Source organism: Perognathus longimembris, chromosome 8 (assembly GCF_023159225.1).
Source record: "Perognathus longimembris pacificus isolate PPM17 chromosome 8, ASM2315922v1, whole genome shotgun sequence".
NCBI lineage: Eukaryota > Metazoa > Chordata > Mammalia > Rodentia > Heteromyidae > Perognathus > Perognathus longimembris.
Window position 1 is genome coordinate 34,181,050 of NC_063168.1, and position 17,886 is coordinate 34,198,935.

The 17,886-nt window shown below is 37.4% G+C and overlaps 1 protein-coding gene across 3 annotated transcripts in view; it reads left to right on the plus strand.

Annotated features, from left to right (window-relative positions):
* Usp34 (ubiquitin specific peptidase 34) overlaps positions 1-17,886 on the plus strand; it is a 226,835-nt gene that overhangs the window by 123,932 nt on the left and 85,017 nt on the right. For all 3 annotated transcript variants that reach the window (XM_048352847.1, XM_048352848.1, XM_048352849.1), the window contains 8 exons: positions 103-228; positions 3,926-4,048; positions 4,186-4,269; positions 5,025-5,111; positions 7,858-8,058; positions 11,012-11,094; positions 15,592-15,632; positions 16,055-16,179. In XM_048352847.1, coding sequence (XP_048208804.1) covers positions 103-228; positions 3,926-4,048; positions 4,186-4,269; positions 5,025-5,111; positions 7,858-8,058; positions 11,012-11,094; positions 15,592-15,632; positions 16,055-16,179 — 870 coding nt within the window. The remainder of the gene's footprint in view (positions 1-102; positions 229-3,925; positions 4,049-4,185; positions 4,270-5,024; positions 5,112-7,857; positions 8,059-11,011; positions 11,095-15,591; positions 15,633-16,054; positions 16,180-17,886) is intronic.

Here is a 17,886-nt window from a genome sequence, read left to right on the forward strand (position 1 = left end):
TTCTATTTAAAGGTTTTGCTAGAAAATTAACTTGATAATGATTTTTATGCAAAAGTTAATTTTTTTCATCATCTATTGATAAGTAATTGTTCTTTTGTGTAGAGCTTGAGATGTGAGGAACTTCATCTTCATGCAGAAAATCTATCTAGGCGTGTCTGGGAGCTGCTGATGCTTCTTCCTACATGTCCTAATATGCTGATGGCATTCCAAAATATCTCAGATGAACAGGTAAGCTTGCAAAGCTTTTCTACATTCCTGCGGTAATGTATGAAATCATTTGACTCATAGTACCAGTGGATTTGAATGTAGTAATTGCCAATTTAATAGGTAGATAGTCTTGTTTGTAATTTATTTATTTACTAAACATAGGTCACATAAGTTAATTATAGTGCAAATGATTTATTTTTATTTTTTAATTTTTGGTGCTACATTTGGGGATTGAATTCAGAGCCTAGGTACTATCCTGGAGGCTTTATCCTCAGGCTAGTAATCTACCACTTAGCCACAGCTTCACTCCAGCTTTTTTTTTCTCCTTTGTATTTAATTGGCAATAAGAATTTCATGAGTTTTTCTGGCTGAGCTGGATTTGAACCGGGCACCTCAAATCTCAGCTTCCTGAATAGCTAGGATTACAGGCTTGGAGTTTGGCTTAGCAGTAGAGTGCTTGCCTAGCATGCATGAAGCCCTGGGTTCAATTCCTCAGTACCACATACACAGAAAAAGCCAGAAGTGGCACTGTAGCTCAGGTGATAAAGTGTTACCCTTGAGCAAAAAAAGCTCAAAGGACAGTGTCCAGGCCCTGAGTTCAACCCCCAGGAGTGGCAAAAAAATGTAGGTATTTGTCTTTATACTAGTGGTTTTTGTAATTACATGTTTTTTGTTTCTTTTATTTTGTTTTTTGTTATTGTTGGTGGTGGTGGTTGTAGAGCTTGAACTTCCGTCCTGAGTGCTGTCCCTGAGCTCTTTTTTTAAGGCTAGCTCTCTACCACTTTGAGCCATAAAACCACTTTCAGTTTCTTGGTGGTTAATTGGAGGTAAGAGTCTCCTGGATTTTCCTGCCTGGGCTGGCTTTGAACCATAATCCTTCAGATCTTAGCCTCCTGAGTAAATAGGATTACAGGTGTGAGCCACCATCACCCAGCTTAATTACATGTTTTGAATATTGTTTTTGACACAGAAAGTAATATATAGATAAAAACACACTTCAGTGGAGTGCTTATTAGATACTTGACTGAAAGAAGTATGGGAAAATTAGTGAATTACTAATTTAGTGTCCCCTAATATGATCCCATCACATATTGTGAGTTTTTCTTCCATTTGTAAAATGTTTTAAAAATTATTATTAAGCCGTATATAATGAGGGATGAATAGTTAGTAGAATTCTGTGGAATAAATTGAAAAACAAATACCCTGCTATTATGCTACATGTTATCTGTAATTTGGGACACTATTGCACTATTTCAGATGATATTATATCTGATGTTTGTTTTGTTTTTTGCCAGTCCTGGGGCTTGGACTCGGGGCCTGAGCACTGTCCCTGGCTTCTTTTTGCTCAAGGCTAGCACTCTGCCACTTGAGCCCCAGCGCCACTTCTGGCCATTTTCTATATATGTGGTGCTTGGGAATTGAACCCAGGGCTTCATGTATACGAGGCAAGCACTCTTGCCACTAGGCTATATTCCCAGCCCTATATCTGATGTTTGGAAGCTAAAATGATGGGCTATAATCTGAGACCTGGTGACTCATGATTGTAATTCTTGCTACTCAAGTGGCTGAGATCTGAGAATCTTAGTTCGAATCCAGACAGGGCAGGAAAGCTTTTGAGACTTGTATTGTTGTGCCAAGTCGCAAGACCACCACCAAGAAGACCACCGAGACTCAGACATTCCGAAATGGAATAGCAAGGGAAGACTTTATTTAAGCGAACTGCAACTCGGGCCACGTCCTACCCACCAACACAGCGGAGGTTAGGAGGAAGCCCCGAGCTGTGATTACACAGGGCTTATAAAGGCAAAGAACAAAGTTACAACAATTAGGTGTTCAAGCAAGCAAGATTAGGATACAGGTACAAATCTGATTGGCTCAGGGTTCAATTCTAGGGGTGGTCAGAGTTAAGCATTCCCAGCGGTTAGAGTTCTAGACCAACTGGGCCCTAATGGGCTTGTCCTGGCTCTGTTCACAGGGCCTGCTTATCTCAGGTTCACGTGGTAAAGTGGGGTTCGTGTGGTAAAATGGGGTTCACGTGGTAAAATGGGGCCTGAGTTCAAAGTCTGGCACTTCAGTATCTACAGTTAAACACCAAAAATACTGTAAGTGGAGCTGTGGCTAAAGTGGTTGAACACCAGCCATGAGCATTAAAAGCTCAGTGGCAATGTGCAGGCCCTGAATTCAAGCCCCATGACCAGTACCAATTAAAACAACAATAAAAAAGATGGACTGTAGAAAATGGTGAATTTTGATTTAGTAGTTGCACTTATAACATTTCAATGAAAAATAACATTTCAGGGCTGGGAATATGGCCTAGTGGCAAGAGCGCTGGCTTCGTATACATGAAGCCCTGGGTTCGATTCCCTAGCACCACATATATAGAAAATGGCCAGAAGTGGCGCTTTGGCTCAAGTGGCAGAGTGCTAGCCTTGAGCAAAAAGAAGCCAGGGACAGTGCTCAGGCCACGAGTCCAAGGCCCAGGACTAGCAAAAAAAAAAAAAAAAAAGAAAAGAAAAATAACATTTCAAAGTAGAAATTAAGTTTCTCATTCTTTTCTTTTTGTATTTTATTGGTTTAAACAAAATTTAACAAATGTTTTAGCTTGGTTGCTAGTGGCTTATACCTGTAGTTGTAGTCTTAGCTACTTAGAAGGCTGTGATCTCGGGATCTCTATTCAAAGCCAGCCAGAGTAGAAAAATCTTGAGGGTTTTTTTTTTTTTTTAAGGGTTTTATTATTGTTCTGTGCTGGTTGGTCCTGGGGCTTGAACTTGGGGCTTGGCGCTGTCCCTGAACTTGGTTGCTCAAGGTTAACACCACTTTGAGCCATAGCTCTCCTTCTGGTTTTTCTGGTGGTTAATTGGAGATAAAGGTCTCTCAGGAACTTTGCTGTTTGGGCTGGCTTCCAACCTTGATCCTCAGATCTCAGTCTCCTGAGTAGCTAGGATTCCTGAAGGGTTTTTGTTTTGTTTTGTTGTTGTTGCCAGTCCTGGGGCGTGGACTTCAGGGCCTGAGCACTGTCACTGGCTTCTTTTTGCTCAAGGCTAGCACTCTACCACTTGAGCCACAGTACCACTTCTGGCTTTTTTCTATATATGTGGTGCTGAGGAATCAAACCCAGGGCTTCATGTATATGAGGCGAACACTTTACCACTAGGCCATATTCCCAGCCCCAAAATCTTTTTTTTTTTTTTTTTCTTTCTGCCAGTCCTGGGCCTTGGACTCAGGGCCTGAGCACTGTCCCTGGCTTTTTTCTGCTCAAAGCTAGCACTCTGCCACTTGAGCCACAGCACCACTTCTGGCCATTTTCTGTATATGTAGTGCTGGGGAATTGAACCCAGGGCTTCATGTATATGAGTTGAGCACTCTTGCCACTAGGCCCCCCCAGCCCCTCTTGAGATTTTTTTATCCCCAGTTAACCAACAGAAAATTGGAGGTAGAGGTGACTCAAGTGGTAGAGAACTAGCCTTGAGCTAAGAGATAGCTTCCATACCTGAGTTTATTAAGCCAAAGTACTAGCCCCTAAATAAATAAATGAACAAATAAAATTATTGAGTCTTAAGGTTTGCTGTTAGTACTAAGTATGATAGTCTTTATATGTTTAAATATATCCTAAAGTATATGTAATATTTCTGTGTTAATTTCCTGTTTGTTGCTGTATTTTCTTACATTGCATTAGTAGTTTGGCTTGAGAAACCTGTTTTTCTTTTTTTAATTTAAGAGTAATGATGGACCTCATTGGAAGGAACTTCTCAAAATTAAAAGTGCTCACAAGCTATTATATGCTCTGGAAATTATTGAAGCCCTGGGAAAACCTAACAGAAGAATAAGGAGAGAGTCAACGGTAATTTTAGTTCCACTTTTGTTATTAAGTATTTGTACTGTCTTCAGAAAGCTAGAGTGTATTATCTTTTCATTCTGGAATAAATGTTTTGTTTTACCATCCACTCTTGTTATTTTTTGTTTTTGTCTTTCCCTCAGGGAAGTTATAGTGATCTTTATCCAGATTCTGATGATTCAAGTGAGGATCAGGTAGAAAATAGTAAAAATTCCTGGAGTTGCAAGGTATGGTCATACTTTTTGTGATAATGTTGGTAATAATGATAGAGCTACATTTTCCCCAAATTGAGTTCTTTAAATCATTTTAAATGAATTTACTAGTAAAGCATAGCTTAAAAATTATTCTTTGCTCTAAATCATGAACATATATGCTGATTTTTTAAAAATTCTTTCGGGAGAAAGTTGATTAGAAACCATTAAAAACAAAAATGAGGTAGGTACTAGACAGGATGTCTAGCACCTTATCTAAGATTACTTTAATATCTTGGTGTTTCTGTTTTTAGCACTGATACTCCTCATTCTTCTTTGAAACTGCATTACGCGTTTCAGTGTGTGATATTAAATGGCTTATGGGATACATGTGTATAGCCTTAGGAGAATATTTGAAAATTATTTTTGGAAGTAAGATCTATGTGTTACCATTTTATGTAGAAGTTATCTCGGTGATTGAAAGAAAGTGAGATCCTAAGCAGAACACAATTGACTCATGTCTATGATCTTAGGTGTTCAAAAAGGTAAGACCTGTAGGATTGTTCAAAGCCAGCCCAGGTACAAAACGCTAGACTGGAAGTATAGCTCAGATAATAAGTCCAGCAAGTGCTCTAGGCCCCAAGTTCAAGCCTGAGTACTAGTACTCCTCCCCCCAAATAAATATAAATATACCATATTTTATGACTATTCTCTCAACTGTATCAGTAACGAAGTTAAATTACATTATATAGTATCTTTTGTCTTAGTATTTTTGTCATAATTCCTCACAGTTTGTTGCTGCTGGTGGGCTTCAGCAGTTATTAGAAATTTTTAATTCTGGAATTCTAGAGCCTAAAGATCAGGAATCTTGGACTGTGGTAAGTGAAAATTCACTATTTCAACTGCTTTACTAGTTCCCTCATTTTAGTATTTTTGTTTTAGCAAAGTGTAATTTGGCTACATTGTAGTAATAACTGAGATTAAGGCATATAGTAAAAAACATAGAATTTCATAAATTGATAATGGAACAAAAGTTTTTGTCTTTTGTTGTTTGTGGTACTGGGATTTGAACTTGACCTTATGCTTATTATTAAGTGGTTACTATTCTGTGAACCTTGTTCCCAGCAAGGTTTTGAAATAGAGTCTTGCTTCTTGCTTTGGTGTGCTCTTAGACAGTCTTTTGCCTATGTTAATATTCCCATTGTAGCTAAGATGACAGGCTACTGAAAAATGTGCCCCTCTTTTTTCAATTGAGATACTGTCTTGTGATCCACTCACTCTTAGCCTAGTACATAGCTGCCATAATAACAGCATGCCACTGTGCTGGATATTTGTTGAGAAGGGCTCTCAAGTGTTTGTGGGGCCTGACCTACAACCCAAATCTTTGCAATCTCAGCTTCCTAAGTAGCTATGATTACAGGTGTGAACCATTGACATCTAGCTAAAGTGTTAAAAATCCTTAAATGCTAAAGTTCATTATTCTCAACTATAACTAACTTATAAACATTGTATGGTCTTTTCCTTGAAAATAAGACCTTAAAATTTTGTAATAATTAGACATTGCATATATATACACATATACATGTATAATTTTTACTACTGTATTTGACACAAATATTGTCCTCAAAGAACCAAATTATTATCAATATTAATTTGAAGGAGTACTGTTCTTCAATGTTAAGAAAACAAAATTGCTTGTGGAACATTAAAAAATTAATAGTATATAATCTTCTTAGTCCAATTTGTTGAGCTAAATATAAAGCAGATTTACATTACATTTACATACTATTCAATTCAAGCAATAGTTTCTTAGTACTTGGGTTTTATAATTGCTTTGAAGTAATGCATTGCTATCAACTAGTGCTGTTAAAAAATGCTTTTGGCCAACCTTTTAATAATCTTTCCAGTATGTTTAATGCTTTCAAAATTTTAAGTATTTTATTTCATAATTAAATGTTGACGTCCACATTTTACCTCCCCCTCCTCCCCCTCTTCCCCATCTTTCCTCCCCCCCCCCCCCCCCCCCCCCGCCCACTGTCCCTGGCTTCTTTTTGCTCAAGGCTAGCATTCTGCCACTTGAGTCACAGTGCCACTTCTGGCCTTTCTATATATGTGGTGCTGAGGAATCAAGCCCAGGGCTTCATGTATATGAGGCAGGCACTCTTGCCACTAGGCCATATTCCCAGCCCCGAATTTTCATTTTCTTAATGATCTTGTACATCTTTGCTCTGCCTGTTGACCATTTGTGTGTGTTCAAGTATGTGTGTGTTTATGTTCATATATTTTGTTGTTTGAAACCTGTTTTTAGCCAACATAATTCGTGAATAATAGGGGCTAGAACTCAGGGCCTCTCAGTCTTTCCCACTTTGCTTTTTCCTCCCATCAAGGCTGATGCTCTACTTCTTAAACAACACCACTTCCTCCCCTTTGCTGGATATAAAAAAAATTCTGGAAGTTGAACTATGGCGTAAGTGGTAGAGTGCTAGCATTGAGCATAGAAAAACTCAGGTACAGTGCCCAGACCCTGAGATCAAGCCTCAGGAGCAGCAGATAGACACACTAAAAGATCCATTATACCAGAATAAACTGACATGTTGAATTGAAAAACCTTTATACAACAACTTAAAAAATATTATGCTATTAGTTAAGGAAAGATACTATTTCCTGGTAGATGAATTTATGGGTACTGTTGATATTGAAACAGGAAAACAAGAGGCCAAAGATTATGGTATGAATGAAAGCCGTGTAACTATTTTTGTACATAATTGACATTATAATTGATTTGTTTCAAGAAAACATTTTGATTTAAGAACATTAGCATTTTTTCTTTGGAAATATTTCTAATAAGTATGTATATGGTAAGTGAAAGATAGTTATTTTTTTGAATTGTCGAGGATTATTTTGGTCCTAGAGTAGTAAAAGTAAGTGCTACAAGTATGAAAAATTAATATGTAATGCTTTATCTCTAAATATATTTGATTGACAAGTTATTTCTTTGTATTTAAAACAATTTTTAATTATAACACTCATACATTTTCAAAAATTACAATAGGTGTCTAATATATACCTTTTTATTTCAGTTTAGCGAAAAATTAAGGTGTCACTTATCTCACAGTGTATTTACCATTTTAGCATCTGGATTTTTAAAAATAACAGGTTGAGGTCTGGGGATATGGCCTAGTGGCAAGAGTGCTTGCCTCCTATACATGAGGCCCTGGGTTCAATTCCCCAGCACCACATATACAGAAAACGGCCAGAAGTGGCGCTGTGGCTCAAGTGGCAGAGGGCTAGCCTTGAGCAAAAAGAAGCCAGGGATAGTGCTCAGGCCATGAGTCCAAGCCCCAGGACTGGCCAAAAAAAAAATAAAAAAATAACAGGTTGTAACTATACTACTTGAATGGCAGGATATAGATAGTATACTAGTAGCAATCATCATTTTTTTTTATTTTATGTTTTTATTAAACTGAATTACAGAGAGGTTACAGTTTCATACATTAGGCATTGGATACATTTCTTGTACTGTTTGTGCAATCATTTTTGTTTTTGTTTTGATTTTTATTTTGAAAATTGCATAGTTGACTTATTAATGAAAATGGAAAAATGACATTTTTTTCTTATCCACAGTGGCAGCTAGACTGTCTTGCTTGCTTGCTGAAATTAATCTGCCAGTTTGCAGTAGATCCATCTGATTTGGATTTAGCTTATCATGATGTGTTTGCCTGGTCTGGTATAGCTGAAAGCCATAGGAAAAGAACCTGGCCTGGCAAATCAAGGAAGGCTGCTGGTGATCATGCCAAGGGTCTCCATATACCACGATTAACCGAGGTAAAATATGGACGTAAACATTAAATTGTAGTAATGAAGTCCACTTGTGTAAAGAGAAAGTGTTTTTGTTTTCAAAAAGTGAAGAAATATATGAATGCATTGGAAATATTCTAAATTGCTGTGATGTGTCTTAGCAACTGAAATGAAGCTGTATTTTAAGTTGGTAATCATGATGGATAAGTAGTGCTTTTTTGTTCATCAGTTGAAATGAAAGTATGATGTACCATTTCACTGTTACATAACTTTATATATTGAACTTATAAATTCACATACTTAGTTTATTTTATCAGTTGTCAGGAAAATAGAAACCATATTATTTCAACACAGGAAATTTCGACACAGGAAATTGAGTCCCTCTCTCCTGCCTCTTTCTTTCTTTTTTTTCAGAAAGACAAACAGCACATTTTCTCATATGTGGAAGCTACTAAAACAAGTAACATAATAACGTATGCAAGTTTTTATGTATTCACAAACTGACTAAAGGAGGTTATCCAAAAGGGAGGAATCCACATATGTAACTCCTCTAAATATCTAAAGTACTATTTATCACACAGATTCCTAGAAATAGAAACACTTTAGTCTTTGTCTTAATTTGTTTGTTTTGGGGGGGGCAAATGGGAGCACAGGAATAGAGGAAAGAAGGGTAAGCATATGCACTCATTGTATTCAACACACACTATTTGTAAGTGAATTATGTAACTTTTGCGTAGGGTTGGGAGGGGGAAAAATGGCAAAGGAAGGAGTGAAAATGCCCAAGAACCATTTTTGTCATGATTTGACCTATGGAATTATATCTTCTTTTTACAACTGTTTTTTTTTTTTTTTTTTTGGTCCAGTCCTGGGGCTTGAACTCAGAGCATTGAGCACTGAGCACTGTCCCTGGCTTTGTTTTGCTCAATGCTAGCACTCTGCCAACTTGAGCCACAGCGCTACTTCTGGCCTTTTTCTGTGTATGTGGTGCTGAGGAATCGAACCCAGGGCTTCATGTATTCGAGGCAAGCATACTACCACTAGGCCATATTCCCAACCCTGTACAACTCTTTAAAAAAGTTAATTAATAGTATGCAAAAAGGCTGGTTGCTGGTGGCTCACACATGTAATCCTAGCTTTCAGGAGGCTGAGATTCACGGTTTAAAGCCAGCATAGGCAGGAAAGTCTGGGAGACTTATCTCCAGTAACCAAAAAGAAAACCAGAAGTGGTGCTGTAGCTCAAAGTGGTTAAGTGCTAACCTTGAGCAAAAGTGCTCAGGAGCAGCACCCAGGCCCCAAGTTCAAGCCCTACCACTGATTGCCCCCCCTCCCCTAAAAAAGAAAGAGTATAGGCTTTTTTTTTGTCTTTTGTCACGCTAATTCTAGTGGCCAAGTCATCTAAGTTTTTTTTCAATTCAACATTTATTTTAATGAAAGGTACATCTTATGATTGCTTCATTTTGCCTTTTCTCTATTTTTTTATTTTGATTCTGGTACTTGGGACTTAAACTCAGCACCTGGGAGCTGTCTCCTTTGCTTTTGCTCAAGGTTGGAGTTCTACCACTTGAACCACAGCTCTATTTTCTGGGTTGTTGTTTTTGTGTGTATGTGTGTGTGTGTGTGCATGTGCGTGTGTGTGTTGCGTGCACGCGTGCACGCGTGTGCCCGTGCCAGCCTTGGGGCTTGGGACTCTGGGCCTGAGCACTGTCTTTTTGCTCAAGGCTAACACTCTACCACTTGAGCCACAGCACCACTTCTGGCTTTGTCTATATATGTGGCGCTGAGAAATTGAACACAGGGCTTCAGGTATACGAGGCAAGTACTCTTCCACTAGGCCATATTCCCAGCACCTCTATTTTCTGTTTTTTTGGGTGCTTAACTAGAAATACGAGTTTCAGAAATCTCAGAACTTTTCTACCTGTGCCGGCTCCAAATCCCAACCTCCTGCATAGGTAGGATTCTCTCTCTCTCTCTCTCTCTCTCTCTCTCTCTCTCTCTCTCTCTCTCTCTCTCTCTCTCTCTCTCTCTCTCTCTCTCTCCCCCTCCCCCTCCCCCCTCTCCCTCCTCTATATCCTTTCAAGATCTTGCCTATAAATAGCAGCTATTAACTGCTATTTTTCATGCTTCCATAGTTCTTTGTGAGTCTAATAATCATATACTTTGTCTTCTGACATTGTGGAGACTGATTCTCTTTTCTTCTATAGAGTTTTTTTTGTTTCTGTTGGGCAGTCCACTTAACTTCCAATACTATTTCCCTTAGAGTGAGTAGAAATTGAGAGCTGTGCCCAGAGTTGTTCCTGTGTACACACACACACACACACACACACACACACACACACACACACACGCCCCCGTCTTCAGCCTCAAAGCTACTGTTTTATTCTATGGTGTTCATTTATGGCTTCTAGTAGCTCAGACAGTATTAAGTTGAGTTCTATCCACCTAGTTTCCTGCAGGCACAAAGATCACTAGCCAGTGAAGGAAAGTGACAGGTACCAAGTTGAGTCCAGGTCTCAGACCTAAAAAAAGAGTTTAAGAAACATTTAACTTTTCACTTATCTTCCTAAACCCTTACAGTCGTGTTCAGACAGTTCATTAACAGTGAATCTTTGGGTTAAATGGAAAGAATGACTTTTGCTTTTAAAAATTTCACTGTTTTCATTTTAAGTTGCTACTGTTTAAGTATGGTTACAAAATTCTGATTTTCTAAATGTGCAACATTTTAAAAGTATTTTCAAATAATTGTTTGGACATTCTTTATGTTATATATAAAATATGGAATATTGTGTTTAAAATGTACTTTTTAGCCAGGCATGGTGGTACACACACACCTGTAATCCCAGTGCCAGGCTAAGGTAGGGGTATCATGAGCTGGAGGCCAGTCTTGGCTACATTGTGAAACCCTGTCTCAAAAAATAGATGTTAAAGATTCAGTTTGTGTTTTGCTGTATTTATAATTATTTTTAATGTTTTTATCTTAAAGGTGTTTCTTGTTCTTGTCCAAGGAACCAGTCTGATTCAGCGACTTATGTCTGTTGCGTATACATATGATAATCTGGCTCCTAGGTATGCATTTTTTAATGTGTGTATATGTGTTTATATGTATGTGTTTCAGTTAAGAATACAGTGTTTTAATCCATTTTGAAAATTTAGAATTTAAACTAAATATTAAGATTGTATGACTATCATATCTTTCTTCTAGATTTTTATATGTTGTCAACAACTTGGACTTGCCAAAATATATATGTATTGTGTTTTAGTGTATTTTTCTGAATCTCAAGAATAAGATCAGACTTACTTAAAATACTTTGATTTATATTTCCTAAAGTCTAGGCTATTTTGTTAATAACTAGAGTGAATATATTGCATTTTAAAGACTTTTTATTGGTGTACATAAATTACACAAGCCTGGTTTTATTGGGACATTTTTGCACTTACATGCAGTTTAGATAGTCTCCTTCAACCCCTCTGTTAGTCTTCTCTATTTTCCCTAGAGTAAAATCAAAATTAATTTGCATCGTTTGACATTAATATATTATGGAATAAATGGTCCCCACCTAAATTGTCCCATTAATCTTTTTTATAATAGTCTGTTTTAATATACACAAGTGTTGTAGTCATTTTTTAAATATTTTAATGTCTAAGTCTAGGATTTGAGCTCAGAACCCCATACTTAGCTGGTTTTCACCTACTTAAGACATACCTCCAACCTTATTTTTCACTGTTTTGAGATAAGGTGTTGTTTCCTACCCAGGCACACAGTTCTACTATGATGCCCCTAATTTAGGCTCCTTGTCATTGCATACACCATTTCATACAGTGTTCCTATGGACAGATGGAGTCTCTTCGACTTCTCTACAGGCTATTTTTGATGCATTAGCCTCCCAATCTCAGCCTTCTAAGTAGCTAGGATTGTGTGCATAGTCTACTGGCATGAAGCCCCATTAATATTTATAACAATGTTATTAACTATTATTTACAACAATATTCTTTTTTACCTAGGGTCACATATTTCCTTTAGTTGTCATACTTCTTTTCCTCAACAGAGATAGTTTTCTCAGCTTATTTCATGATACTAGCATTTTTGAATTGTGCAAGCTACTTTTTCTTTTTCTAGGCCAGTTTTTATTTATTTATTTTGTTTTTTGCTAGTCCTGGGGATTGAACTCTGGGCCTGGGTGCTGTCCCTGAGCTTCTTTTGCTCAAGGATAGCACTCTTACCATTTGAACCACAGCATCACTCCAGCTTTTTTGAGTAGTTTATTGGAGATAAGAGTCGCACGAACTTGCTTGCCTGGGCTGGCTTTGAACCAGGATCCTTTGATCTCAGCTAGGATTGTAGGGGTGAGCCAGCAGCTCCTGGCTCAGGAAGATGTTTTAAAACTATTATTACCTGCTTCTCACAAAACTTGTTTATGTGAAGCAAGCCCTCTACCACTAGGCCATATTCCGAGCCCCAAACCCCATTTATGGTGTTCGCTTTTACTGTTGATTTGTGTCTACTTTAAATATTAAAATATATTTGCAAATGTTATCTTCTTATCACTATTCTTTTTGTATTTATTAGTTGACATCTTGTTACATGTAGGGTAGTCCCTACATGCTTAAGACAAATAAATTTAAACATATATGCCATTTATTTGGACCACTTTGTAGATTTTTTTTTATTTTTTATTTTTTCTATATATGTGGTGCTGAGGAATCAAACCCAGGGCTTCATGTATGGGAGGCAAGCACTTTACCACTAGGCCATATTCCCAGCCCCTTGCTTTGTAGATTTTAAAATATAAATAATGGCTGGGTACTGGTGGCATGTTCCTATAATCCTAGTTACTCAGAGGGATGAAATCTGAAGCAAAGCCACCCTGGGTAAGAAAGTGTGTGATTCTCAAACACCAAAAAGTGGAAGTCGGTGTGTGGCTAATGTGGTAGAGTGCTAGCCTTGCATAAAAAATGCCAAGCAAGAGTATGAAACCTTGAGTTTAAGTTCCAGTAGTGGCACAATAAACAAACAACAAATAAACAGTCTACAAAATGTCGAAAGTACTAATACAGAATTTTCCACATAGTAGTGACTGATTGATACTTGTTGGGCATATTATCACCTTATGTAGTGGAAAAAATTACATTAATCTGTGACAAATTAATTCCGTGTTTTTTTCTTTTTTGTCAATTGTGGGGCTTGAACTCAGAGCCTGGGCACTGTCCCTGAGCCTTATTGTGGTTAGAGTTGATACTTTACCACTTGAGCCACAGTGCCACTTCCAGATTTTGGGTGGTTAATTGGAGATGGGAGTCTCACAGGAACTTTTCTGCCCCATAACTGTGATCCTCAAATCTCAGCTTCCTGAGTAGCTAGGATTTTATTTGGCTAAACTTGGCCATTGTACTCAAATGAGTCATAAAACTAATGTAAACACTACAATCTTTGCAATATTAGTTCACTTTTCCCAATTTCTTGTGATGTCTGAGGTCCTAGTCAGTGCCATAGGTTTTTCATGTCTTCCATTAAAGTAGCTACATTGAGCCCTTTGCCTGTATTATTAAAAATCTAATGATTAAACACATTTTGAAAGGTATATGTGTATACATTTCTTTTGATGAAGTTAAATATATTCTACCATTATGACAAAAAGAATACATGAAATGTGGCCAAATGCTTTTATGTACATTAGCTTCTTTTTGTTACTTTAAATCAGTAAAATGAATCTTAGGTTAATTTTTGTTCGGTTTTGAGACAGGATCTCATTATATAATCCAGGTTGGCCTCAAACTTAAGATCCTCCTTCCCCAGATTGACTGAGTACTGAGATAATAGGCTAGCACAATTGAGTCCACCTGACTTTTGGAATTTTGATAATTTTTTTAAATTACTACAAAACAGGAATTCTATAGATCAGTGGATTATTTATGAGGCAGATAATTCTTACATCTTGGCTTATTAAAATGAAATTTTTTCTTATTTAGTTTGCTCAGTTGAAATAAAAAAATTTCCATTGAAGTTATTTAAAGTATAATGGAAAAATACATTTTCCTCATACTCCTATGAGGAAAAATGGAAGTAATATACAGCTATACATTTCTGTCTTAAGTAAAAATTTCTTTTACTGTTCCTGTTAGAAATTGGTATTTTCAATATGTAAGGATATTTTATACCAACAAAGGTGGGATTTTGGGAGGGGGGATGGGAAGCTGAGATATGAAGTTGGGGCTTATACTTGATAGGTAGATAGATGCTCCTACCCCAACCTCTTTTTAGTTATTTCTCAAATACATCTTATTTTTTGACTGGGGCTATCCTTTCTTGGTGGCAAATGCCACCATACGGGCTACTTTGTGGAGATAGAGTCTCAGTAACTTTTTTTTACTGGGCCAGCCTCAAAATCTGGACTTAATCTGTTTTGCCTCTTGAGAAACTGGGATTTACAGACATGTGCCACCATGCCTATCTCTGTGGCTTTTTTTGGTGCCAGTCCTGGGACTTGAACTCAGGGTATGGATACTCTTCCTGAGCTTCTTTGGCTCAAGACTGGCCATGTATCACTTGAGCCACAGTTCTACTTCTGGCTTTTTGCTAGTTAATTGGAGATAAGAGTCTCATGGACTTTATTTTATTTTATTTTATTTCCAGTCCTGGCGCTTGGACTTGGGGCCTGAACACTGTCCCTGGCTTCTTTTTGCTCAAGGATAGCGAGCGCTCTGCCACTTGAACCACAGCACCACTTCTGGCCTTTTCTATATATGTGGTGCTGAGGAATTGAACCCAGGGAGGGCTTCATGTATAGGAGGCAAGCACTCTTGCCACTAGGCCATATTCCCAGCCCCCTCATGGACTTTATTATCCAGGCTAGCTTCAAACTGTAATCCTCAGTTCTCAGCCTCCTGAGTAGATAGGATAACAGACATGAGCCACCAGCACTCAGCCCCCATGACTTTTTAAAGGAGTTTAGACTCCAAACCAAGATTGCCTATGTCTGCTTTATACATCATCTCTAACTCATGAGCCCTTTTGTGGATTCACTTTTATGTTGTATTTATTCATTTTGTTTATGGAAACAACACTTCTTGTTTTATTTTAAAAATAATTGTCTGTTTCTGTCTCTTAAATCTTTCTCACCTCTATCTCTTCTTTCTCATTATGTGTGTCTGCATATGTGATGCTAAGAGTCAAACCTGGGACCTTAAATATGCTAAATAAGCAAGACTCTACCACTGAGCTATATAATACCCTGAGGCCAATGTAGATTAACTATAGGTTTCCTGCTCTGCATTAGATCTTAAATATCATTCCTCCTATTTATCTAAAACTTTCTCCCCTTTGACCAGCTCCCTAGCATGTCCCTGGTCCCTTCCCGGCACCATTTGGAAACCATCACTTTATTCTCCATAAATTTAATTTATCAGTAATTGTGAAATAAGTGATAATAACCATAAAACAAATGTACAGTGTTCTTGATATTTAATCTGTTTCAGGGGAAGATAGATACTTTTTAAAGGATATATGGTAATTATTTTAAATTATTGTTGATTTAATTGTCTTGGTGGTATGTTTTTACTTCACAGAGTTCTGAAAGCTCAGACTGATCACAGATCTAGACATGAAGGTAAGGGTTAGCCAAAATTTACAATAAAAAAGATGGTATTAATAGATACGACTTACGTATATTTTTAAATATATATTTATGCATTTATTAATGCATGTACTTATTTAGTGCCAGTCTTGAGGCTAAAACCCATATCTTTGACACTGTTCCTGAGCTTTTTTTGTTCAAGATTAGTGGTCTACACTTGAGCCATAGCTCCACCTCTGGCATTTTTGGTAGCTAATTTTAGGTGAGAGTCTTATGGACTTTTCTGCCCAGGCTGGCTTCCAACCACAATCCTTAGATATCAGCCTCTTGAGGATTATAGACATGAGCCACCACTGCCCCACTGGTTGTATATTTTATAATGACAAGCATTGTGCCCTCTTTTAGTCCATCCTATGTAATCATTGTTTTTTCTTTTTTCTTTTTATCTTCCTTAGTTTCACATTATTCAATGTGGCTCCTGGTCAGTTGGGCTCATTGCTGTTCTTCAGTGAAATCTAGCCTTGCTGATAGTGATTATTTACAAGATTGGCTGAAAAAACTGACTCTCCTTATTCCTGAGGTAAGATGAAGATTGAAGGTTAGTGCTTTTACTCTTCATACCTTCTCACACTTTTAGCATTGTTAACTAAAAAGACCTGATAGGAATAAATATTCATAATTAAATGAATATTTCACATTATCTAGTTCTTTTAGGTCTATCACATTTTGTAGATTACGTGTTATATTGCAGAAATGTAAATGTTACATTATTTATATTTATCCTTTTCTGAAAGACAAATGCTTTTGATTTCCTTTTAATTGGCTTTTCCAAGGGCTGGTAGTACAGCTCAGTGGTGAAATTCTTACCTAGCCTGTTGTAAACCCTGAGTTTTATTTTTCATTGCTTTTTCTAGAGGCTGGAAAAAGAACTCAGTGGTAGAATGCTTACCTAGCCTATACTAAACCCTGAGTTTGATGTCTCAACCCTTTTATTTTGTTTTTGTAAAGATTTTTCTGAGAACTGAGGTTTGAACTAAGGGCTTCATGTTTGCTAGGCAGGCAGTATATCACTTGAATTATACCCAGCTCTTATTGCTTATTAAATATGTTAGTTGTGCAAGGGAGTTTTTGTATCCTTTCCATAGATACATATAAGAACCTCAAACTCACCCCTCTTTCTCTTGCCCATTCTTTTTTTACCCTTCTTAAAATAGTTTTAACAAGGTCTGTTCTTTTCTTCCCCTTTTCCTTTCAGTCCTCTCCCCTTTTCCCTTTTTTTCCTCCACTCATTCTCCATTTTCACTCATGTCTGGTGTTCTTCCACTTGAACCACACATTCAGTTTCTCTTTTTTGCTGGTTAATTGGAGATGAGTCTCTCAGACTTTTCTGACTGGGTTGGATTCAAATTGAGATCCTTAGATTTCAGCCTCCTGAGTAGGTAGGGTACTAGGTCTAAGTCAACAGCACCTGCCTTTCATTTTTGTGTGTGTTTTTTTACATGCACATAAAACCATATATGCCCTCATTCACCCGCTCTCTTAGGCCTTCCCACTCTTTGCCTCTACCCTTCCCTTGAAATACCTGTTTTTACTTTCCTGTGGTTGTTTTCATGTATATATTAATTATACAAAGGAGTTGTTACCATGGTAATTCATATGTGCTTATATTTAGCCAGACAAACTTCATCTGTTGCTTTGTTTTCCCAGTATTTTATCTTGTTACTTACTTCATGGTATAAATACCCTTTTTTTAATCCCTTTTCATACTTTGGTTTTATGTTTATGTATTTTTCTGTTTTCAGGGCCATATTAGGCCTTTCTGGAAAAAGAAATTGTGATTATAGCATGTTCTGTGATACAACGTATGATCATAGTGTTTTTATATAGGTATAGATGGATGAGAGTTGTATGAGTAAAATACATTGCTGCGGCTAGGAATGTAGCTCTGTGGTAAGAATGCTTCCCCTGCATACACAAGTTCTGGGTTTGATAAACATCACTAAAATTTTTAGCTGAAGAAGGTGAATGCAAGATTGTACTCATAAATGGATATGTTGAGTGGTAACCCCTTTGGATGGATGGATGGATGGATGGATGGATGGATGGATGGATGGATACCTTCAGTGAAAACATAAAAGCTAGGTGCTTATGGCTTAAGCCTGTAATCCTAGCTGCTCCGGAGGCTGAAATCAGACATGCATAGGCAGGAAAAGCAGTGAGACTCCTTTCCTTAATTAACAAACAGAAGGCTGGAAGTGAAGCTGTGGCTCAAGTGGTAGAGCACTAG